Source organism: Crassostrea angulata, chromosome 8, assembly GCF_025612915.1.
Source record: "Crassostrea angulata isolate pt1a10 chromosome 8, ASM2561291v2, whole genome shotgun sequence".
NCBI classification, from domain to species: Eukaryota; Metazoa; Mollusca; class Bivalvia; order Ostreida; family Ostreidae; genus Magallana; species Magallana angulata.
This window is the reverse complement of record NC_069118.1, coordinates 34,621,353-34,647,138: the sequence shown is the minus strand read 5'-3', so window position 1 is coordinate 34,647,138 and position 25,786 is coordinate 34,621,353. Positions and strand designations below refer to the sequence as shown.

Genomic DNA, 25,786 nt, shown 5'->3' with positions numbered 1-25,786 from the left:
GCTGACTGCTTTAAAATTTCACAGAACTGTTTATCAACCTATAACTGTTATATGTTTATTTGTTATGACAAATATAAACCATGAGAAATATTCTATTATCATGGTAACAAGGCATCTTGGAAAAGTAATAGCATAATTGCAAGCCAATAATTGTGATAGAAACCTACATGAAAAGTGAGATTTGTTTAAAACTTTTGGGTCAACATTTCTGAGGATCATGATCGCCATACAGAATAAATGTACGGTGCTGTGGTTTCATTAATATTCTTTAAGCATTAGTCCAGCCTCTACCTATACGAGTGTATCACAAACTGTTTTATTTACCACATATTTCCTCTCTAGCAGTTATAAATAAAATAAACTTCTCGTATTAAAGGTATTTTATTAATATCATTAACCTTTAATGAATTCTAAATATTACTTTCATGAAAAGTATAATAATTAAATGTCATAATTTTGTTAAAAGTCTTCTCTATCTACAATTCATAAATTAAAAAGCATTCATACATGTCCTAAATTTATTTCTAATAAAATACATAAAAAAAAAAAATAAATTGGTAAAATAGATACCAATGTGAACGGTGTGACAGCAGTTGGATTTGTTATAAAGTGAAAACAAAACAACAAACAAAGATCTGTAAAAAATAAATATCTTTTATAGGTGAACTTTCTATACAATAAATTGATTACTGTGTAATGTAAACAAAACAAACAGAAAAAAATTGTAAATAATGTGTAGTAAAAAAATATCACTACAAAAATCTGGGAATACCGACATCATTCAAAATACTGACGGCTGCTCAATGCTGCAAAGTGACGGGAAAACTGACATTATACAAAATAGTGTCAGCTGCTCTATGCTGCGATGTGACTGGGGAGTTATGGCGGTGGAGCATGGGGGTGGTAACTTGGTCAGCACTTGGATCGGGAGCCTCAGCGTGGATAATATGGTATTGGTTTTGGGGGATTTTTTTTTTTTATTTCATGAATTCTCCATGAACAAATATAAGTGCAAGTTGCTTTGCACAATTGCATAAATATCACGTACCAGCGTTCCTGCACAATATTACATAAAATGTACATGTTAATGTCTGTAACAGTTGGATTTAAACAATATTGGTTCAATTTCTACAGCTTTCACTATATCTGATGGAATTGGTTAAATTGGATAATTTTTCTAGGAAGGTTTCTTCAACAGGTCTATCTCTGCATTCGCCCTCACTTCATCAAAGGTGTAGTCCCTTAGTAACTTTCCATTTTCAAAAACAGTCACAAAGACATCCTGAATCAGAAAAAATAAAATAAAATTTTAAAGATATCACGCTGCAATTGTATACAGCAAATACAGATTTATTACAGAATATACAATTCTTATCAATAGCACAACAGTTGTAAAATTTACATTTTACTATCTCCAAGAACTATATAGTACATATTAAGATGTATCTGCTAAAAACATTGGGACAAATCATAATATTTTAATGTATTGCAGCAATTACGATGGTATGGGAACCTAATGTGGTAAAAGTTCATTACATTACATAATCAAAATACTTTCGATATGAAGTATGTCACAATATGGAGGTGTCCCATACCACATTAAGTACATGTACACTGTACCCGCTGTTTTAAGGGGAATGGTCACAGGTGGTTTTTTTCTTCAAAATTTTATTACTTATAGTGCTTAACAAAGATTTCTCCAACAGTCATCCAAAATTTTGTCATCAGTTTTCAAGTTATAAGATATAGAGGTTGCATTTCTTTGTTCTGTAATCAATCGTGCCAAGTTTCTTGTTGACATAGGCTGTACATGTATATACTGGAAAAACCGTTATTTTCTTCTTTAAGATTACATTCTATTTGTAAGCTTTTATGAAAATAATTTCACAGTTTCCAGTGTTGTTAATTCCTAATTTGTTTTAAATAATGTATTTTCTTTACAGTTATTCCTCTGTGTAAACAAAACATGGCATGAGTCTTGTTTACATATTAACAAAGAAATGTGAGCTTTGTGTATCTCTTGACAACTTACAGTGACAAATGGAATTACCTTACTTAAGCATCATTTGTGAATATTTAAATTTGTTATGTTAAATTTGATAAAAATTGTAACCATGTCCCATTAACTCACAGACGATTTCTGTCATGATTAAACTTTTAAACTTCTATGGTAGGAAGTATGTAGCACAACTCTTGTTGATTTAGTGTCACACTTTACATTGACCAATAAAAGCACTTACAAGGAAAATGAAAACAAAATTGCACTGTCAGAGAGAGAGAGAGAGACAGAGAAAGAGCAAGCACAAGTAGAGAAAAGTTCCATCTGAAGATATAAACAAAGTATGTTGTAAGTGGTACATTATCAGTAGTTTGTGGTACTGGTAAGTACTAATGCCTGCGGAAAAATTTAGAAATAATAGATATATAACACTTAAAAGAAGTTTGCAAGGAGTTTGCTGTGATAACTTCTGTCTTTTTTCTATAGAGTGCCTATGAAAGTTAAATTGTGTACAAGATGAAATTGAACACTGAAAAACCTTAAGCCAAGTCTAAAAAAATTCAAAAGTGGAAAGAAAAACCGTCAAATATATCCAATTTTATCCACAGAGTCCACACAAGGTAAAGAGTATCACCTCAAAGGAATATGCCATCAGCCTCCAGTTTGGTATTCAATATAATTGACATCTTATTTAATATTTATACAAATACCAAGGAAAGACAACTATGATAAAAGGAATGAATTGAAAGATATGTCATACATTGGTCCTATCATTACCTGAAAATACATATACCATATCACTGTATTTTTTAAGCTATTTACACACCAGATTTCAAAAGTTCTTAGAAATTAAAAACCCACATCCATTAATACTGTTTCACCCCTAATTTGCTATAGCCTGTAAACATTTATAAAGAAATTTTTTTTTTGAAATATTGTGTGTAATTAGTTCCCAACTACCTGAACCTATGCATGTGATATGAACCTCTGGGTACAAGGTGCAGGTTTACCTTTTTGGGGTCTCCTTTCCCCTCCTCCACAGTCTTGTACTGACCATCACTATACTCCAAGGTCAGTCGCCCTTTCTTACTTTTCTTCCCTGGGTCTGTCACTGGCTGCTTGTAAACATTCACCTGAAAATGGTAAAAGTGGTTGAGTGGCATGTTAAACATTTCTGATACATGTATATATTAACGGTATGTTATGTAATGCAAGGGATGATATGACATCAACTTCACTACTTATAAGCAATGTATGCAATGCAAAAGGAAATAACAATTTTAAAATGAGAAAATCAGACGCTAAAAAAAACTAAAATGCAATTGACTTCTCATCAGTAAATTGTCTGTCTGTCAATTTCTCTCTCTCTCTCTGTCTCTCTCTCTCTCTCTCTCAGTGTGTACCTCTTTTCCATTAATAAGTGCATAGCTACATTTGAAAGCACATTTCTGAGTGTCCCGATTCAACTTCTGGAGCAGTGCTCCGCCGCTTCCAAACACAATGTTTTCTGCACTCCAGTTGTGCTTCTTCATAGCTTCCAAGATGGCAGTTAATGTTTCGTAACTTATTCCATCACCCTGAATGATCCTCAGATATGGGGGCAATTGTTTGAATCCTTTAGAGTTCTTCACATGACCAAACTTATCATCCAGAATGTTTAATACCTAAAATATATGATCAAAGTAAAAATATTTTAAATACAGTGATATTTAATCAAAGAAGATTTTATCGTCTACTCTGTAATTCATTTTTAAATGCATAGCCTCTATATAATTGATCATTCATTTCACTACAGCTCATTATTTTATTTTTGAAATATGTTTTCATTCCATTAAAAGACTTCATCTTTACATACGTTACCTTGACAACGACCTCTGTGGGTTCACCAGAGTCAGGTCGAATAACTAGTGTTCCATCCCTTTTTTCCACTAAAGATTTCAGCTGTTGTCCCCAAACGTTTTCACAAGCATTCCAAATGTCATAGCTATCACTGACTATTGATACGATGCCCGTAGGAAAGTGGGTCATCATGTTGGTAAAGGCTTCTTTTTCTCCATCTCTCCCCCAGGTGGTAATGGTACTTTAAAAAAAAAAAAAAAAATAAGTAAAGTTTTTTTCTGTTGTTGCATGAATCCTAATACTAGTATTTCCACTCAGATTTTGGTCCTTTAAGATATTGTAGAAGTATTTGGAAAATCAAGAATAAATATCAAGAAGTGAACAAGCAAATGTTAGGGTGTTCACTTATCAATCAACATTGTCCATCAATAATGCCACTTTATGAATAAAAAATTGTATTAAGATTAATACTCCATATGCCTCTAATTAGGAAAAACAAGTATTAATGAAAGAATTGAAACCAGATAAAGTCAACTGATAATCAATTAAAATTCAAAATCAATTATTCATTAGTTCAATTATAGTTGTAACATGCAGTTTGATTGCATGGTTATAAGTATAAAAGAAAATAATTAATAAACTATAAACAAATAATTATATGTTACAATATTTATGCAAAAATATATCAATCTGATGATACGAATTGATGATACAATGTACTTATACATTTTGTAAAATTAAATGTCATTTGTGAGAAGAAAAAATTGCCTTGTTCCTTAAACTTAATGATTTCTTAAGGTTATGAAAACATAACATGACTTGGGATAGTTCGCAGATTTCTTTTAACTAAACTGCTTGGTGGTTCATAGTGGTTGATGTATGCAATAAATTATTATATATAATATTTATAACTAGGGAAAAAAAAACTATCCTCTCTGTACTTTTACCTATGTTCTGCAGCAGGCACAGAGAATCCAGCAATATTACAGCTGTAGTACTTTCTTGCTACACAAATGGCTGCTATCGTGTCGGTTCCTTGAAAATTGACCAGATGACCGGCTCCCCCTATACCAGCAGACTGTGGACAAAATATGTCTAATCAAATAGTCCACTAGCTAAATACATTACATTTACACCAGAGGCATGTTCAACGGAGTGGGTACTTGCGAGTGCTTGCCAAAAATCAGCTATATTTGGCAAGTGGTTGCAGGCACTTGCTTTGCTGAACACATCTCAGGAGTTGTCTATCTTGTATTATTTAAAAAGATGGGTTGATCTTAGACCACTTCAATGACAGACAATCACAAAGTTGTTATTAATTTAGTTAGTATACATGAGTATAAATTAATATGTCAACAGGTAAAACTCTGATACAGTCTTGAATAATACATCATTTGTATACATGTAGTAGGATTATACATGTACTGGCATACTATGCTTATTCAAGCATTAGCAAATTGAATACATTTTCAAAATTTGTAATAATGTGGCAGTATTTACAAGTAAATAGGCACATGTATTCAAGAAGTACAACTTTGCTTTTTGATTGAGAAAAAAAATTATCATAAAATGGATACCTCAACAGATGTTGATCCCCGGAATCCAAAGTCATGGAGTTTGAATGGCAGTGATTTGAGATCGTCGGCTGTCTCGTGAAGGAACTTGGCAATGATTTCTTTCTGGTACCTGGAGTTGGTGGCCACTGTCATTGGGTACCACACCTGGACAAGAAGTGTCTGCAACAAACAGACCCAAACTAGGGTGTTAATAAAGCCCTGCACCACAAGGTGTGTCTTTAAATGTACATGTACATGTACATATACAGCTGCCTTAGATGACACTCGTGTGCTTGAATTTCAATGCACTTTGATTTCCAAAATTTCACATCATTTTTATGAGGAAGAATAATCTCAAACAACCATTTTACTGTATGACTCATAAGTTTAAAGACATCTCAATTTGAAATGATCACAAAATTTTACAAACAAAAACAATTGGTTATCCTTCTTCATATGTACCTGTATGATCTCATTTTCTCCAGCTAATCTAGTTTTGTATTAATCTTACCTCTAGATAATTGGTCAGCCAGAAACACTTTGGGTCTGTGTTTTCCACGGTGAAGAGAACGTTTTTGTAGGGTACCACCGAGCCCTCTGGCACCGCCCGAATCCTGACGGGAAGACAGCCATTGTGGTGCTGGAAGATAAATACCGATACACACAGTTTGATGGAAAAAAATGCTAAAAAATCATACATGAATTCACCTCTTAACCAAGATGATGCATGCAGCATCTGTACTATCAAAACGACTAGGGAAAAGACTGACTTAACATCTTCAGTAATTTTGCAGTTTTAAGTTAAACAAAAGGCACCATTGGAACCCAACAACACTAAGACGAATAATCAGGGACAACATTAGACACCTGCCAATTCCGGTGTAAGTTACAAATAAACCCTCTTTTCCATTAGATCTATTTAATTTACAAGGACCGTACTTAATTTATATCCTGAGACTCCAACTTGAGAGAAAATTTTCAGCAATACTAATACTACCAATACTATATATCTTGTAGTTTTTTTACGCTTTGTTATTACCGAGGCCTGTACCTGTCCATGCAATGCATTTGTACTGCCATGTATTAACCTACCAGTGCACAACACTTTATAAAGGGGATTTTCCAGTAAAATTGATCCTGTATTTAATTTAGGTACTCTGGAGGCATGCAGGTATTACATGAAATTGCAAGTCTTTATTTGTTCTGCCACTTTTGATTACAATGCTTTGCACTATACAATAATCCCCACGGTTTGTGCATTAGACGATAATTCATGATGGATTATAACTATTTTTAAGCACATTTCATTATTTTTCTGAAAATAGGGATTGCAGCAATCAGGTCAAATCATAATCCATGAGACTGATCTCATTTGCACTCCCACTAATTAAGCTGCTTTCGATGGCATTACAGACTTAGTAACGAATGCAATTCTACAGTTGGTCACCTCAGTACTAATATGTTGTGTGTACTGTTATTTATATAATAGTGTTGTGTTGTGCATGTACTATGCCTAAATAGTAGTCAGGGTTTGATACATAGTGCACTCGCCGAAGTCCCTAAAAATAATTACCGGAAAAGCAAGCGTTTATTTGTTTGGTTTTTTTTTCAAATTAATCAATTGATTTTATTGTTTATTTAATCAACAAGTTGTTGTACAATAAAAAGTCAACAAAGGTTTATGTTCTTTTCTATAAATGAGAGACGTTTAGCATACCGAGAAAACTAGAAATGTTTAGCAGACGAAATCTCATTGAATTTTTTTTCTTGAACATTCTTTATCAAGCGTCATTTAAAAAAGCGTTTTTGTGATTCTCATGTAGAATTTCTTTGAAAAATGTTCAATCAATTTGTTCAAAAGTTTATAAGAAACTTTAACTATAAAATTACCGTCAGTAATAAAGTGTCTTTGGAAAAATGAACAATTCTAATTGCTTGATGTCATTCGTATATATCTACGTTTTATATATATAAATACCAATAATTATATTAACGGTTAATTTAGCGTAGCGTTAACGCGTTGGGCTTCAAGCTGATATGATTTTAGCGTCATGAGTTCGAATCCCGCTGTTGGCTCTTGAAAGATTTTCGTTGAAAATATTTGCCGTGCTCTATTTCGGCATAGTATGCTTACGCTATATAAATCCTTTGATACTATGCGAAAATAGATGAGTATTGAATACATAGTGACAAACTGACAGAAGGCATAATAAAATCTGATATGCTAATTCCATAGTATGCATCTAGTACTAGCATGTACATTGCAATTTTGTTCCAAGCAATAATGCTTAATACTGGTAATATATAACAACCTTTAATAAAAGAAAACCAAACGTCAACAAGGCCTTGAAGGCCGAACACCCATAAAACTTTGCAGCTAAACTCTGTCCCGAGTTTTTGCTTCCACCACTTTTTGCTTGATATTTCAATAATAGTAAATACCTTTGTGCTCAAACTACGTTCATCCACTAAATATGAAAAATGTCCAGATTATCTGTTTTGAAACGCCCCCTCTACCGCTTCAGGTTTCAATACAGATCCAAAAATTGAAAGTCTACGGAGATTTTGCATTGCATCAGCCATTAATAAGCCCGGATGATAATGTTAAAAAATTGCGCGATGTATTCCGAGTATATTCCGAATGGAGAAAAGATGTAAACATTTCCCATTACAAATCTCCGTTAGAAAATTGTTTTCGTTCCTGTGAAATTGTATGAGTGAAAAGGGATATTTTGTTCAATGAAGATATATCTTAGATATATTCCCTTTCATCGATTTCAATTGTATTTCTTTCACAGGTATGTGTATTTTTATTAGAAATCATCAAAAAATTATGGAAGCTATAACTTGGGAGAGACTATAGAATTATTTGCTCTTGGTTGTGGTCCATTAAATAATATGAATGCAAGAATAGTTTCAAATTTTATTTTATTCTGGATTGAAGTTTTAAGGGTAGAAAGTGCAAAAATCATTCAATTAGTTGAAAGACGAACTTGTGAAGGTGTGATGTACATGAATACGCATACTCTCTGTTTTTATGTGTTAAATAAAGAACCTGTATTTGTAACATATCTTGTCTTTTATAACTTCCATTAAATTAGATCTCAAAATCCTCATCTGAATGGGTAAACAAAAGTGTTATTATAATAATACAGTTACACTTTGACATCTCGAACACTGATATCTTAAATACAATGGATATGTTAAAGTAATTTGTAAGACCCAACCACTTATTTTTTACGTATTTTTAAACAGTCTAGTCTAATTTGAGATAGCGAAGTTTGACTGTACTTTTATTTTGTTGTCGTCTGGAAAATGATTTGCACTTTTTTTTCACCGATCGTGTAAATCGCTGGGAATTATAACGACTAAATGACATAAATACCAAGAGGATTAGGTTAAGGACTTAATTCATAACTAAAAAGAATGTTTAACTGGATTACAAACCGAATGAGTTGTTATGACGTGAATGACATCCAGTCTTTAAATCAAATGACCCATGATGTGTCTAAGGATAAGTCTTCAAAAATTATACATACATGTATATATGTACGTCACTAAGAATCTGATTTATTTACAATTCCTGTGGGAATGGGACAGGGCTATACATGTTTTAAACTTTTAATTGATCATATTTTTGAAATTAAAGAGTTTCAACCATGGTGCTGTAAGTACTATCTGTTACAATCCATAAATTATCACTGTCACAAAATCTAGTTTCTGCATGCAAAGCAAAAAGTCAAATGCAAGGGCCATAACTCTGCTGAGAGTAGCTCAATTAATTCAAAATTCATCAATTTAGTTCTGCTGGGAATGGAGGCTATAAATTATTTACTGAACATTTTTTAAAAGCAAAGAGCTACAACTGTGGTGCTATATGCACAGACACAACCCATAAATTATCAATGTCACAATATCTAGTTTCTGAATGCATAGCAAAGGAAGAAAAAAGCAAATTCAAGGGTCATTACTCTGCTGAAAATAGCTCAATTAGTTCAAAATTCATTATTAATATAGAACAGCTAACAAGAACAAATTAAGGTGTAATCAAAGACTACAAAGCCAACCGACTGTCTTAAACTGAATGAATGATTGCTTTGTATACAAAAAAATGCATTTCCATAAAGTGAAGAAATTGTCTTTTTTAATTACATAAAATATTAAATATCAACATGCATTAATCGTAGCTTTTTTAGAAACACCAGGTATATGTGGTCAAGTAAGGTTATTTTTAATGTGATTCATAGGCTAATTTGTGTCTCTTTAACTTCATTATTCAAAGACAGTACACATCCCAAAATACATAATGTGCAAAATTCCTGCCTGATTAATTTGTATTTGTCTAAAATTTAGATAAGGACATTAATTTACAAAGAAAAGATCACTCATATTACTTTCTTAACGACAATCACCAAGAACTTCTATAAACGTGATTTGTATTCCAGATGCAGCCACTGTGAAAAAAAACAACACTTTTATTGAGATTAACAGATCTGCTTCATTAATCTATATACTGTAGATTCCTAATTAAACGCAAGGAATTAATATCTGCGTAAAATCGCGAGAAGCATCCTAAGCAGATTAAAAAATCTCGCCATTATTTTCTGAGAGTTGAAAGTTATATAAGAAATAAGGAGAGAAGTTCCACGTTTGCGATTTTATACTCTCGCAATTTGAAACAAAACAGCGGGATCGCGGAAATAAGTACTCGCGTAATATAAGGAATTTACAGTACTCTATCACTAGTATTTTGCATCCCCCAATATGGCATCCAGGCAAATATGGAAAGCAGATCTCATTGTCACTATAAAAACATTCGACTGTTCATTCATCAGAAAAAATTACAGAAATGAAAGTACAAAGGAATTTTCCGGCTTATATCATCAGCAAGCAAACAACAAATTGAAAATCAATTCTTACAAAAGACATAATAGATCTAATAGTCCTAATAGATCTATAAGAAAATTGTTGAAACAGTCAAACACTAACTAAAGGTGTAATTTATGGTCCAAAAAGTCTGGCCCTTCCAATAGTATTAAGGATTTCACCTATAGAGTCTTCCCTGATATTCATAGATGGTCAATGGTGTTTATATTTACATAAATGACATTGTGTTTAAAGGCACAAATAAATGACGTTTTGATTGTATTTACGTTTGGTTTTTATATTGACCTAGCCATCTAGCCATTGTGCATAAAGACCTTACTTAATGCTTTAATTGTTCCCATTCCCCGATATTCCAATATGACCCACCAGCCACGATTAAGGTAGCAATGAAAAGTCATCAAAGGATAGGATTTCAGAAGCTAGCTTGTAATTGTAAATCTTCAATACCTTGCTATCAAGTATTAAGAATACATGGTGAATAATTCAGGAGATCCTTCTTTGAAAAATTACGAATTTATCAATCGGTAAATTCAGTTCACTATGCGCGAGTGAATATAGAGTAATTGGAAAGCATTCACAGTGTGTCAGAATTATTTCATCTGAGTAATTCTTTTTTAATTTTTTACTTTCATTCCAGACCTTTTGAAAAATCTGATGAATGCCAATAATAGCTTCCATTATGGGAGTTGTTTATCAAAGATGGCAATGAATATCTTATTAAGAATTTAAAAAATCTGGTATCAGAATCCGATTTTTAATTTTTTTGTTCATTTTACCTATAAACCTAGCTCATAGATATTGCAGCTATATCTGTTATTCTGGGAAGAATATATGGACCAGATGACACAGTGAAATGAAAAAAAAGGAAATGGCTAAGCTAAAAGGGTGCAGTATTTCAATGCTATGAATGCCATTATGTTTTATAAATAGAAATCTCTGGCAGACCCTGGCCATCAGAGCTGATCAAATTGCAGGAAGTATTATTAAATACTATGAATCTACAGCAATTAGAAAGTTTATTTTTAGACGTTTGCAGTGTCAGGAGGAAATTAAAAGTGACAAAAAAACCACCCAAAGCACAAATTGAAAGGAAAAGGAAAAGTAGATTTCTAGGAACTTCTTTTCAAATCAAACTGCATGCCCCAATCTAGAAATGGGTCATTGAGGGTCCAGACCTCCTCACTGCAAACTCAAATAACTGTCAGACACTCCCCCCCCCCCCCCCCCCCCAGAAAAATTTTCTGGATCCATGCATGTTTTTGTGTAAAACTATGATGAAATTTTTGCTTTTAATCGTAATCTTTTAATAAGGTTCCTGTTGATTCAATGAATGTTAATTCCTAAAAATTTAAATGAAAATGAAATGTTAAATTGGGAAATTCCTTATTAATATTAAGTAACTGTATTTAAAAATCAATAAAGCCATGCACCTATAAGTATTTAATTTTATTAATCTGAGAACAAATCATGAATATAAGAAAATGATATACCCAGTTCTATTATATGAAAATTAGATGGCCACCTTCTGTTATATTGGAAACAATTTTATAATTGTGACATGATATTATAAGAAACTTACCTCAAGAATGTAGTTCCATCCAGCTTCGTTAAAATAGTCATGACCAAAATGTAATTTGTAAAGTTCCTTGGCCTCTTGTATTTTTTCTTTGGTGATAACTTGACCAGTCAGCCATTTTTTAATGATGTACTGCAAACCAAAGAACACAGTGTTTGCAAATTTGCCTCCGCGGCTCTCAAAGTACGAGTACACGGCTGTCGTGTTGGCAGGGTACTGAAGATGGTGTGTGACCTACGAGAACAGACATTTACATTAATATAGTATACTAGCAACTTGAACCTTTAACAGTACAACATTTATCTTCTAGCTATACTAAGAAGTTGGCAAGAAGACAATTATATGAACCTGGCATTGATGGGCACTTGATTATCTATGGCAAATTTATATTAATTTTTAATATACCTGTTCCAGTACTTGGTAGGTGTAAATGTAGTCTGGGACATATATCCCTGGATGTCTCATTTACTGTTTTGTGGTTATTTGATAATCTATTCAATCTTTTTGAGAATTTAACACAGGGTATGTTGGGAAAATCTTTTTGAGTATTTCCTATAAATTTGGCATCATGAAAAATGGTAATAATCACTATTTTAATAAGCATAAGATTTGTTATTTTTATATATTTGATCATTTAAGAGCAGATGTCATCACCATTTTTAAGTTCCTGATTCATAATTATTTTTTTTTAAAGCAGGAAACAAATGACAAGTTGACACTGTATACAGGGTTATTTTCGCCCTGTGTTATTTTCGCTCTTCTACACTCGCAAACGGTTTTGCCCAGTCTTGAATTTGCCCGGTTGCAGTTGTGTTTACAGAAATATTATTTGTAACATAGCATTTGCCCAGTCTTAAATTCGCCCTCTGACAATGAGGGCAAAAGGGGCGAAAATAAAACAACAGGGAATATTTCCCTGTATACAGTAATTTTAAGAATTAAGTTAATCAAATTTGGCTAATATATGCATGGGTTTGAAAATGATTTTGCACCTTCATATTTTAAAGTTACAATAATTCAATTCAATTCATATGTTTATAACAATCTGCAATGTCCCAGAAAAAAGGCCTGCGGTTAAAGACTCATGTTTATTGATGATTGACAAATGAATAAATAATTACACTTTAATGAATAGCAATATTTACAGAATAACACCAGTAAATAATTCATAAACATCTGTTCAATTTTAAATGTATACATGCAGAAAAAAAATCATTGCCAATTTCTTGGCACTATCTGTATACAATGATGTTTTATGACATCAAATTTGTATGAAATACTTAAAACACTTGTTACCTTGCAATATACCCTATGTTCAAGTTCTTAATAAGAGGAATAGATTCTTTAATATTGACAAAACAGCAAATGGGACACCACATTCACAACCACCCCAAGTACTTTTAACCAAAGATCTTGAATATTTCTTGTCAAATACATGCACGTACAATACCTTAAAATTTAGAATTTTTTCCTATCTAATCAATGAAGGGAAACGAGTCACAGAATTTTTACATTTGATATGCTTCCTCTACTTTGTCAATCTAAGCTAGTACTTGGTCTTAAATAATAGTCTATGATTTTGCAAGTTTCCTTAAACTTATAAATGATCATGTATAGTGAAGTGAAAGTGAAATTAATTAAACCTTGAAGTCATGGGTTGTTTAACTTTTTGTTGAACATTTTTGAAGTTTTTATGATTAAAACATCAAGATTTTTATCTAATGTTGATCAGTATCAACCAAATCTTAATATTTCCAAGACTTTCCTAATAAGACCACAGAACAACCTTTGGTAGCCATGCTGAACCACGGCAACCAGAATTTCCTCTGTAATGTGGAAATTACAAGGAGTGCTCTACTTTTCACTCCCTTTCTTTTGGATTGTCTTCAGATTAGACTTTCTGCACTTAAGAATAGTGTACAAAGGTACTGCTCTGAGGGAGTTAATCTTCAGCTTTCCATTTAAACGGGGGTTAACCAGCTGTAACTTCACGTCCATAAATTCATATATGGACTATGAATTAAATAAACTATTATAAATCTGACACGAATATCTGTAGTATAACAAAAACTTTACAAAACATGCGTTTTGCCTTTATATTAATAAGATGAACACCCATCTTGCAAGATGCCGATCAAATTGCAATAAAAAGATGAAAACAAGCAAAAGAGAAACTTGTTTTCCTCGAAATCATGTACAAATCTGATTCATGTATCTATTAATTCAGCAATCAACAAACAATTAAAATTGATGAAATGTCCATTAATGAAATCATTGCTGACCCACCTTGTATGAATCTGTCACAAGCAGCAAATTTTCTGTAATAGAACTCGCCATTTTTTAAGTTCCCACTCGGCACTTGACTGTAAACAGGTGCCCGTGACGTCATAGCAACATAGTTAACCGATTCAAACCAATTCGTACCCCGACTATTCGAACTTTATGCTCTCTCTCAATGCCAAAGTGGGTCAATTTTAAAACGCGTGTCGGGAACAGAATGACTTTATCTGAAGTTTTTAGTTTTTTTCCTCGCAATCTTTTTAACTGTAACATGATTTTTTTTTTATATATATATAAATGAGTGTTTATATATCATATATGATATATTAAAGATAAGTGTGGAGCAAGCTAGAGGCCAACAGGCCTTAACAGTCACTTGAGTACCATAGCCCATACCTGATAAGGAATCTCACATATGCATTTAATTCAGCTTCGCGTCGGGCAATATTTCGTCCCTCGGGGGCTAATATAATCAATTAATGTTGCCCTCAACCCCAGTCAATAGTCAATATCTTGATTTATTCTATAGTATGATATATAGAACAGTTTATCAATATCAAGGACGTACTAAGTATAGTTAGTACATACGTCCCTGTCAATATAGAAATTTTCTCAGTTATTAAAATTCCAATCACATTGCTAGTAAAAACTACTATTGTGAAATGGTCAATTTAGCTTGTTTTCTTTTTTTCTTCCTGTTTTTTGTTTATTGAGGTAAAGGGAGTGAAAGTTCGATGTTCTTGTGTCATATTCCGCTGTTTAACTTTTATACATGTACTCATGGTTAATTATTACAATAAAGATTGAAATCAAGTAGTTAGTTAGTCATAGATTGTCATTTGGACGTAGAAATTATTTCGCAAATCTTAAAGGGTCACTACACTCACATGCCAAGAGTGTGTCATTTTTATTCCCTATACATTTCAATGAAAACAAGACTTTTTAAAATTATCTTTTGCTATATATGGTAATATTTTAAAGAAATTTATATTGATTAAAATATATTCAATTTGCACTTTTTGACATGCATTGAAACACATTTTTAACAGCTCATATGTAAAATTTGATAATTCAAACACAACACGAAGAAATTTTTAAGAGCCATACTATATATATCTTATGCAATATGTGAGCTGAATCTTACTTTAAATTGTTGATCAATCTCAGGAACTGAGAAATTCTAGATCTATCAATCCAAGGCTATTCAAAATCGATCAAGGGGTTACTTTTCAAAGATTCCTTGAAAAATGTTGGTTTTCAATGAAAAATATAGTGAACAGAATAAAAATCGACATTCTTTTGGCACATGAGAGTACATTATGATGAATAAACGGTTTAATACAAATTCAATGTATTAATTAACGACCAAGTTCATTGTATGTTTAAAAAGTGAGTGGTTACAAATTACTTTTTATTATTTTATCTAAACACGACCGCGGCCATGATTTACCCTGAAATTATGTTGGCTGGTGGTTCTTGTCTTAAATATAAAGATTAGGAAAAGATTTCGATATTAGCAAGTATAGGTTCATAAATTATATAAACAAAGCAACAAATTCTTATGAAATTAATATTTTGTATTATTATAATATTTAGGCCCCAGCGGATTTCGATCCAATGAAATATTGTGAATTCCAAAACTGTAACAGTTAACTAAACTTAACCACAAACACCATGATATACCCACCTGCCCTTATCAAAAACTTTTTAAAAATAAAATTAACATTTTTTATTTAATCTGCATATATTTTTGCAGGACCGAATACTATTAGAAACGGTATTAATTGGAACCGATTTTTGTTGTCTTAATCATTTAAACGTTTATTTTAACGAAGTTTTATTATTTTGCTACCTTGAATGTAGTAGTTATTAAAGCCAAAAAATGTAAACATTGCACAACTTCCAGCAATGCTGGAAAGGAAATATATAAAAAGCTGATACATGCTATATGTCAACTGATAACCCTTAATGTAGTTGCCTTGTTTGGAACTCGGGTAAGATTTTAAAGTCATAATGTGTATATAAAATTTTATTTTGGACTAAACCACATGAGATTGTGTAGACAAAAAATCGTTTAAAAAGGGGGTACCTCGGTGGATTGTTTCTGTAATTAAACTATGGTAAACCGTGTTCAATGTATGCGGTCTTTAGCTTTTATATCCATATCATATATTTTTAAACCTCAAATGAGTTTGATGAATGTAATTTGGTTGTTAAAAAATTGGCGAAACCATGTCCTTTCCATACCACCCTCTCTTTAAAGATTTAACTGACTTATAGACGGAGATCATAGTATAAGTGAGTGCACCGGAGCTCGTCACAAACTTTTATCTACCACCTCTATACAATAGAATTAATACAAGGCGACCAAAATCGGGAGGTAGCAATATTTTCGAGTTTTGATTCCTCCCTTGTGTATTTTATTGAATAGAGGTGTTATAGTCTGTCCAAAGTTATTGCTTCCATCGCTTTTTGATAATTTTTAATAAAATTACACATACCTGTGAAAGAAATGCAGTTGAAATCGTTAAAAGGGAATATATCCAAGATATCTTCATTGAACAATTATCCCTTTCCACTCAGAAAAATTAACAGGAACAAAAACAGATTCCTTACGGAGATTTATAATGGGGAATGTTACATCTTTTCTCCATTTGGAATACACTCGGAATACATCGCGCAATTTTTTAACGTTACCATCCGGGCTTATTAATAGCTGTTGCAATGCAAAATCTCCGTAGACTTTCAATTCCGGGATGTGTATTGAAACCTGAAGCGGTAGAGGGGGGCGTTTCAAAACAGATAATTAATCTGGACATTTTTTATATTAGTGGATGAACGTAGTTTGAGCACAAAGGTATTTACTATTATTGAAATATCAAACAAAAAGTGGTGGAAGCAAAAACTCGAGACAGAGTATTGATATAAAAGGTTGGAAAACTTCATGACGAGCCCCTGTGGTGAGTGCCTTTCACCTGGGATAGATCCTCACCCCCAATTTTGATAAACCACGCCTTATTTACCTGTTGCCTGTCCACTAGAAATAGGGATTAAACTTTGTGTATATTTTATTAATTTGGTATAAAATTTTAATAAACAAATTTTATCCTAAAGAATACTAGCTTACTTTATAGATATACATGTATAATGTTGGGTTTTTTTTTTAAACCATCAAAATTTAATGCACACCTAACAAGATCAAAACATGAATCAATTAAGATTGTAGTACACTTATATTGTACTTATTTTAAATATGCAGTTTTGAATTTTTTTCTTAGAAAGTTTAGCAAGATCTTACTCCAAACATAATCAATCAACATGGTATACAAAAAATCTTATCGCAGTCAGAGAACTGGGAGCACAATTAGGAAGCTACATACATATTTACAGTCGACTAATGAGGGCTTTGTCGATTACAAATTGAAGGACAGTTCCTTCCAACATGAGCCTGAGAAACTTCAGAAAATATTCGACAGGAAAGATCAGTTCTTCTCTGATGGGCGGAAAATGCCATCCCTGTTGCTCGACAAAGAGGTTGATCCAGAATTGAACCACGTACCTCTAAATTTCGAACACAGACGTGGAAATCACGTCGTATACTCTTTAAACAAGTATAAAAGATGGACTCTACCTTCTGTTGTTCAAGAAAATATTGAATCCCTCTCTGAAGAAGATTTTAGAGTTGTTTTGCATGAAAGGAGATCTGTGATAGAGAAGAGATGCAAAAGTTCCTTTAACATCTTCATCGGTCAAGGCAATTGGAATGACTGCGTGAAATATGTTGACAGTAAGACTCCAGTATCATGTGCTAGACCAGGGAGATCAGCCGCCTCTTATTTCTGTGACTTGAGGAGGAAATGTATGGAGGGAGGAAACACTGGGAAAAAGCCTTTGTCCAGAAAGAGAATCAGGCACAATATGCACAGCAGGGGGGTTCAGAGGAAATCCGAACTCCAGAGCAAGAGACCAAAAGTTGACAATCATTCACATTACAACAGATATATGTAAGTTATGCAAACATGCATACATTTCAGAACCAGTTAATGAAAACAATTAAGCAAAATTGTTTTCAATAACTTATTAATATAATTGTTAAGTTTTTGTATTTTTTAATACACATGTCACTGAAAGTTATGTCCCTTGGATAACATTTATTCTCAAAGGTCGGTTAGGGTCTAATTAGGACTTCTCACTTTTTGGTTTCATTTAATTGAGCATTAAAATTTTATTATAATTATTCATTTTGAAAACTATCAAAACTTTACTGTTAAATGGATTTAAAAAAAAATCAACTATATTAAATTTCACATTTTTACATTTTGAAATGTTTGAAAAATGAAAAGATAGCTGTATGAATGAGGATAAATAAAAAATTAAAAGTATAAAACTATAATAATTTAAACAGGCTACTGGATGGAGCTGACAACAATGATATGGCTGAATTTCGATATGAAATTTGTGTTCCTGGAAAAAAAACAAGCAGATTCAAACCCAATAGGGACTTCAGGGAAGACAGACTGTGTGGTAAGATTATTAAGAGCAGCATTTATTTATTCAATATCAACAGGTTATAATTAAGAGACATGAAAGAACTGTCTCAGGTAGATAGTGTCTAATGATTAAGTTTGAACAATGACCAATTTTAAGTTCAAATTTGCCCATATACCAAAAGTTATTACAGAAAAAAAGACAAGAAAAATGAAAATTAAAAGCTGCAAATAGGACACTTTTAAAAAAATGTTTATTATTCACTGTGTATTGAATTTTTTTAAAAGACCTACTGTAATTTTTCGGATATGCCTTTTAAAATATGTTTCTCATACGTATCCTGCATCAACAAAAGAAAAAGCAGCATTAAGAATATTTATTGTTTGAATATTGTAGCAGAAAAGTAGAATTATTGACTTCATTATTTCTTTCAGACAGAGTTCAAAGATACTTTCGAATAATAAAGAAAAGTAAATCGCTATTAAAACAAAAGAGAATGGTCAATGGTCAAAGACAGAACTGGCATACAGATAATTGGTACATTAGAAAAGGGTATGAGGATGAATCAACGCAGGGTACCAGTGTTGGCAGCTGCTGTTCATTAAATAGGAAACTTTTGGTTGAATTTGAAACTCGTCAAAAGGACCTGCTAGTCTGCACCTGCAGTTGTGCCGAGTGTGAGTATTGTGGAGCCCAGAATGAAGAAGAGGAAGAGGAGAGGATGGAGAAGAGGGCTACAATGTCTGTTGACATCCTAGACTGTTTGAAAAAAGCGAGATACAATAAAAGATCTGTAAAGACTAAAGAAAAGAAAAGGAAACTGACTGAAAAAGATGGGGAGTTTAACAAGAAAAGCCATATTGTCTATCTCAATGACACATCAGTGGAAAAAACTACCGCTAAAGAAGAAGAGGATTCAGATAACTCAAACAGTGCTCCACTTTCTGAATCCACTGCAGAAGATGTCCAAATGCCAAACTTTGTGAAGTGTTTCTTAAGGAGGTCTGAAATTGAAGACATTTTGAGGCAAACTCCAGGCATTAGCTCAACAAGTTCCTATCCAATGGTTTATCTTTTCCCATTGAACAAGTCCGTCAAATACGATGAAAATGAAAATGTTAGCAACCTGGAATGGGGTCATAATACCATGAATGGAGATGTTCCAGCCCTGGAGATCCAGGAGACTTTTGGTTCCACATTTTCTCCACCAGGGCAGGACATTGCAGAGTACAGGTATGTTCCATTACATTCCATCATAGCTTGTACCGATACTTTGCGAAAAAAATTTCTGTGGCTCTGTATACTGTAATGCTTTTACAAGTAGGGACCATATTTGAATCATAGTAACATATATATGCTATATAAGAACTTAAGATGCACTGACCGGGGGTGGGGGGGGGGGGGGGGGAGGTTAGACCCCCCCCTCCTTCTTCCTGGAATTTTGATACATTCATATAGTAATTTTAACTGGACCTATAATTACTGGTACTATATTGTGACAAAACTTATAGATTGAGGATCGTTGGCAACCAACAACTTTACAATACGGAGAAAGCCAATGAAAAACTGGCTCAACTTCTGACGCCTCAGGAGGAGTACTTGATGATTCAGTCAGCTTCAGCAGTATTCCAGTCTGCCCAGGATGCAGCTCAGCAACACAGTACAGACAAGTAAGTCTGGAAATATCTACAATTAGACTGAAACATGTCCGACCAGCAGTCATTTTAAGCATCCTTTTTAACTAGATTGCCCTTTCTCGATACTTTTGATTTGAATGCTTGTTTAATGATTATAATGGGCACATAAAATGATAAGGTTTACCCTGAATTTTTTATTAACATCTATTTTATGCATTACTATTTTGTTTCCTTAGATCAATTTTAACAAAAGATCCTCATAAACTTTGCCAAATGAAGTCAGCGTTTGATTGGCTCCCGAGGCTTACTTATAGTGTGACAACAATTCAACTAGCTTCCTTGGAAAATGTAACGTCAACTTCCTTTTTCAGAGAGGTACTACATATGTATATGAGACATCAATCTAATGTATAACTTTAGATCCTTAACTTAATGTGACAAAAGACGCTGTACATGTATTGATGCTTTATATGATTAATAATAATTATTGTTATACTTTCATGTTAAATACTGAAATCTGATTGGTTAAGACGCAGTTAATAATATTTACTATTACCCTCAGCGTTAGCAACGCACTTGGCAACGGGTAACATTAAAAAATGTTACATGCGCGAAAATTATGCGCGTACGGTTCGCTGTAGAATTCACGTTATTCCTATATAAAACAGTAAAATTTTCTTAAAAATTTTAAAAAAGACATTCAGTATAACAAAATAAATAGTGCCTGTTTGGGAGGATAACAGTTGAAATTGACACCCCTCGAAAACCATTGTCAACCTCCGCTTCGCGTCGGTTGACAATGGTTTTCTCGGGGTGTCAATTTCAACTGTTACCCTCCCAAACAGGCACTATTTATATAATGGCAACCAATAACACAGATCAATATTCATCAAAATCTCTCAGACCATTAAAATTAAATTAGGACTACCACCTACTGTTATACATTTTTGTTTGTAGGTCCAGATAGAATGTCCAACCCAAAATATGGGTGGAATAAAACATGAAGATGAATGTGGAGTTTGTTTTTCCTCACTGGGGGATTCTGGGAAGGATTCGACAGAGGGAGTGGTCATCCTTCCATGTCGGCATTCATTCTGTAGAGCATGCCTGCTTCAGTACCTGGTCCAGAACATCAGGACCGGTGGCCGTCGTATTTCCTGCATGGTAAGACATTCTGTAGAATCTTTATTTCGTGCAAGTACTTGGTTCCGATGTTTTGCATGATCGTCAGAACCCACAGGTTTTCTCTCCATTCAACAAAGCAGTGAAACAGAGAGAAAACCTGTGATTTTGCATCAAATAGTGAGAACATAAAATAGTAAACACCAGATTTTATCTTAGCAAGATTCATAATAATCAAAAGATAAAAGTAGGATTTAAAATCTGCAGGTGTCTCTCCTACAATTCTACGAAGATATTAATTTTGCGTGTTTAATTAGGAATTTACGGTATTGTGTACAGGACCATTTACCGGTACACCCCATTCACTCTTGTGCACTAGTTGACGGTTGGAAATTTCAATCCTATATCTTTTTATAGAGCCCTTCCTCTTTTATGAAAGGAAACTAGTAAAGTCTAAAAATGGCCATGACCATCAAGCCCTCTTAATTTTCATTTACCCATATTACCGTACATGCACAATAATGGATTATGTGTTAATTATATTATAAGAAATGAAAACAAAGAAAAACAAGTACTTTTATCTATACAATGTACCAGTACATGTAATAGTTTTTATCAATTTAACAATTTTTTTTCCAGCAATATAAGTGTAGTTCAGAAATTGACCCTGTGACAGTCCGTTCCCTGGTCCCTGATAGATTGTTTTCTCAATGGGTGTATCGGCAACAAGAGCAGGCGGTGATGTCAACAGGAAATTGGAAGTGGTGCCCTAGCTCCACATGTGACCACATTCTATCTGTAGTCCCAAATAGTAAGTGTCAAGAAGCAAATGGATTGATACAGTTCTTGAGTTTCATTTTTTGTCTGTAGTTGGTGACTAAGTAATTTTTTTTCTATCTACCGGTAATGTTATCTTGAACTAAAAATTTATTTTGAAAAACATAGATTACACAAAAAATAAAGAAATGAATTAAAAAATAGGGTAAAAAGAGTATAACCAAAAGTGTAAAATAACATTTAAAACTTGATTCATGGAAAAATTTAGAGAGTTGATGGTGAGATTCTCACAAAAATTGTAATTAAAAAAAAGAAGAAATACATGTGAGGTCAGAACTGTTACAAGTCTTAGAGAATGACAAAAGATATATAGACTTTTAATACTTGAAGTTTTTCTACAGAATTTGGTGCTAAAATTCCAAGAGCCCACTTAAGGATAATGGAAGTGGGTTGTGTATGTGGTACTGAGTTCTGTCTGGATTGTAACGAAGCTCCCCATTGGCCGGCTAGCTGCCAACAGATAAAAGCTTACACCAAAGCTCTAGACATTCAAAATGGTGAGTGCTGAGTAAGGTTCAAGATTAAAATTTTAATTGGTCCAGATATTTATGTATTGATGAAGGTTGGAGTAATACTGATTGTATTAGAATCAGAATGCTAAAGTATGGGTTGAAATGTATCCAAAAGTTAATATGATTGCCATTTTAAATTTTAGAACTGAAATGTCGAATGGACATGAAATAAAGTGGAGTAATATCAATGATATTTCAGATCTTTCCAAAGAGATAGACTACATGAGGTCCTTCAAAGTGAATGTAAAACCTTGTCCCCTGTGTAAGGAGAAAGTGGACAAGAATGGAGGGTGTAATGCCATGACGTGTAGGTGTGGGCATCATTTCTGCTGGCTCTGCCTCAATCCCAACCCCTACGGTCAACACAACTGTAAGGCGGTTCCTCTACAGGTCTGTTAATAACTAGTACTTTCTCTTTGTAGAGTAGCAATTCAAATACATTGCCTTATTCTTAGTTATGTAGAAAGTGGACTTCTTACCTTCCATGATTGACTATATAGAGTAGCATTATAAAGTCCCATTTTCTTCATCATTTTGGACCCTTGGTAGAAATGTTACTGTAACACTGTACATACAAAAGCTAAAATATATGTGTTAAAAAACTTATACAGCAAAACACGCCTATAACAAAGTGCCAGGGATGGGCGATTTTACTTCGTCATTAACGTAATTCTTTATATCTGTCAAGTTTACAAGATGTATATAATCAAATTAAGGTGAATGAAAATCACTTCACTGAAAGCATCAACTCATTATAAGCATGTTCGTTGTAATCCTGTTTTACTGTATATTATTAAAATTGGTAAATGATGCATCTTTTGATTTAATTTTGTTTTAGGAAATAGATATTGTTAGTGTAAAGGTTCTGAAGTTCCACGTCAAGTTCCTTGAGTTGGCGTATTCTTATCGTGTCAGGTGTTTCCCACTTATTAAGAGGAAGGAAGCTCTGTCCAGAAAGCTACAGGTAATATCAACAGCACAGAATAACCTAGTTCTGATTAAAAGTGGCTAGATGCTCAACAAATTACTGTTTACAGAGAAATATTTGCCCCCATTTAATTTTCGCCCCTTAAGACTGGGCGAATTTCAATGTCTTCAATTATTTCTTTTTAAACACAACTGTGTCTGGGCGAATTCAATACAGGGCGAATTCAATACAGGGCGAAACTGCTTGCAATTGTAGAAGGGTGAAAATTACACGAGGCGAAAATAACCCTATATACAGTACCCATTTTGGCCATAAATATTATCATTTCGGAGAGAAAAACTCCATTTCCCTAATATTCATGCGGAACTCTTTGTCTCAAGGAGATTCATATAGTCTATAAATGTCCACCACCACCCATCCCTCTTTAGAACTCTACTAAAAACCAATGTCCTTTGTATACACAATCATACTTTAAGAAAAATGTTTTTCCCCTCTACTATGAGATACCGTACATTAACAATTGATGATGCATTTGCAGGTATCAGCAAGAACGTTCGAGAAGAAAATGTCTGGTGTTAACCAAGACAAATGGATGAGCATAGTTTCTTTAAGATCTTCTCAGCTTAAACATCTAAGTTTTGTAGTGGAGGTTGGTACATTTACTTTTAAACAGCCATTAATCTATTGCAGTTTACAGAATTTGTCTTCAAATGTGAGGGTGAAGTGTTTATTTTTAATTGTTTCTAAGTTTTTGCAAATGTATGAGAATGCTTCATGTATTTGTTTTTAAATATAGACTCTTAACTTACTGGAAAAAGTCTGTATCTCGATCTCGAGCACTTCACGAAAGTCTCACGCTGGAAGAGAATTCAGGTCACTGACGAATACTGTGGATTTTATTATCTCCAGACTATTAGAGGTAATCAACAGAACTTTTCATTAGAAATTGTTAATATTCATTTGTTTGATGTTTTTAGTTAAAGCAAAAATAAAGGAGTTTAAAGTGCCTGTTTTGTTGAATGGTTGTTCATTGCAGTTTATGCATTTTTATGAATAGACATTGGAGCATATTAAATTCTGTATACTCTGGAATTTTATAATATACAGTACATTCGATTTTTACAGATTTTTTGTCATTTATGATTGTAAAAAAGTAGTACATGTATATTGTACAGGTACATATAAGCAAGAATGTACTGTACATATGATTTCGTCAAGTTTAATTGGCACAAAATGTGGAATCGTATATTCGTGGGGAGCCAAAATTTTCCTTGTTTGTGGGGAAATAATTTCTTTGGTAAAGTAATCAAGATGGATTTAATAAATATTCAGTAAATTCTAGTACATTAGTTCATGGGGATGTAAGTTGTGGGCAAGGGTTACCAATAAAAACCATTGAACATTGGACCCCTATGAACAATGATGATTCCACAGTACTGTACTGAGAAGTACATTTGAATAAAAACATTTACAATGATTGTTTCTCTGTATCTTCCAGTTGCTTCAAGTTCCCCCTAATACTCAGACAGACAATCAAATGAACCGTCTCCAGAATATCTTGTCTAAGAAAATCAAGATGATGGTTCTACTGTCTGTTTACCTGCAACGGATCCATTCCAAGAAGAACACCACCAAAACCCCGCCAACTGTTAGATATCAGACAGTATACAACTGAGGAGTGCGGATCAATTCTATGTGCAATAACATTAAAGTTTTATACTTTTAATGCATAACCCTTTTTTTTTTTTTTTGCTTTTATGGTTTTTTTCCATGAAATGTGAACATTATAAGAAATTTTATTTCTATTTGTGTAACTGTGATAAGTGATTTACTGTTCATGGGATTTTTCTATACACTGTGAGCACTGTTATTATGAATTTTGTTATACTGTGAACATTTCATGGTATTGTTTTTATAATATATCTTGTTTATTTTTTTACTAACACATCAACAATTTAAAAAATTAAAATGAGATAAAAATCTTGATAAAAATCTATTTTTTTTTTTAATCAGACTTGATTAAATAGTTTGCATTGGTAAATTACTGTTTTGCATTGATATAAATGTACAAAATATCACTTGGTGAAATATCACGTTTGCTATTTTACTGATTAAAGTTGTGAGT

At 33.0% G+C, this 25,786-nt stretch overlaps 2 protein-coding genes across 2 annotated transcripts; one reads left to right on the top strand and one right to left on the bottom strand.

The window, feature by feature from the left end:
* Positions 1-636: 636 nt before the first annotated feature.
* LOC128159779 (nicotinamide phosphoribosyltransferase-like) lies at positions 637-14,275 on the bottom strand. The gene is made up of 9 exons (XM_052822976.1): positions 14,144-14,275; positions 11,861-12,091; positions 5,906-6,034; positions 5,416-5,574; positions 4,786-4,916; positions 3,860-4,079; positions 3,403-3,663; positions 3,010-3,132; positions 637-1,282 (listed from the first exon to the last, which is right to left on the bottom strand). The coding sequence occupies exons 1-9, from the start codon at positions 14,192-14,194 to the stop codon at positions 1,178-1,180; spliced, it is 1,410 nt and encodes a 469-aa protein (XP_052678936.1). The 5' UTR covers positions 14,195-14,275; the 3' UTR covers positions 637-1,177.
* A 1,713-nt stretch (positions 14,276-15,988) lies between these two features.
* On the top strand, positions 15,989-25,424 carry LOC128161380 (uncharacterized). Its single transcript, XM_052824660.1, has 14 exons — positions 15,989-16,131; positions 17,416-18,141; positions 18,543-18,661; positions 19,060-19,858; positions 20,137-20,295; positions 20,499-20,637; positions 21,220-21,426; positions 22,024-22,195; positions 22,563-22,718; positions 22,933-23,123; positions 23,572-23,697; positions 24,200-24,310; positions 24,458-24,580; positions 25,160-25,424. The coding sequence occupies exons 2-14, from the start codon at positions 17,456-17,458 to the stop codon at positions 25,334-25,336; spliced, it is 3,165 nt and encodes a 1,054-aa protein (XP_052680620.1). The 5' UTR covers positions 15,989-16,131; positions 17,416-17,455; the 3' UTR covers positions 25,337-25,424.
* The last annotated feature ends 362 nt before the right edge of the window (positions 25,425-25,786 follow it).

Coding starts and splice junctions, on each gene's coding strand:
- LOC128159779 (XM_052822976.1), bottom strand. CDS start 14,194: ATGGCGAGTTCTATTACAGAAAATTTGCTGCTTGTGACAGATTCATAC. Junction 6,035..11,860: donor GATGGAACTACATTCTTGAG/GTAAGTTTCTTA, acceptor TTTATCTTCCAG/CACCACAATGGCTGTCTTCC. Junction 3,664..3,859: donor CCACAGAGGTCGTTGTCAAG/GTAACGTATGTA, acceptor CATATATTTTAG/GTATTAAACATTCTGGATGA.
- LOC128161380 (XM_052824660.1), top strand. CDS start 17,456: ATGGTATACAAAAAATCTTATCGCAGTCAGAGAACTGGGAGCACAATT. Junction 18,142..18,542: donor TCACATTACAACAGATATAT/GTAAGTTATGCA, acceptor TAATTTAAACAG/GCTACTGGATGGAGCTGACA. Junction 20,296..20,498: donor CAGCAACACAGTACAGACAA/GTAAGTCTGGAA, acceptor TTGTTTCCTTAG/ATCAATTTTAACAAAAGATC.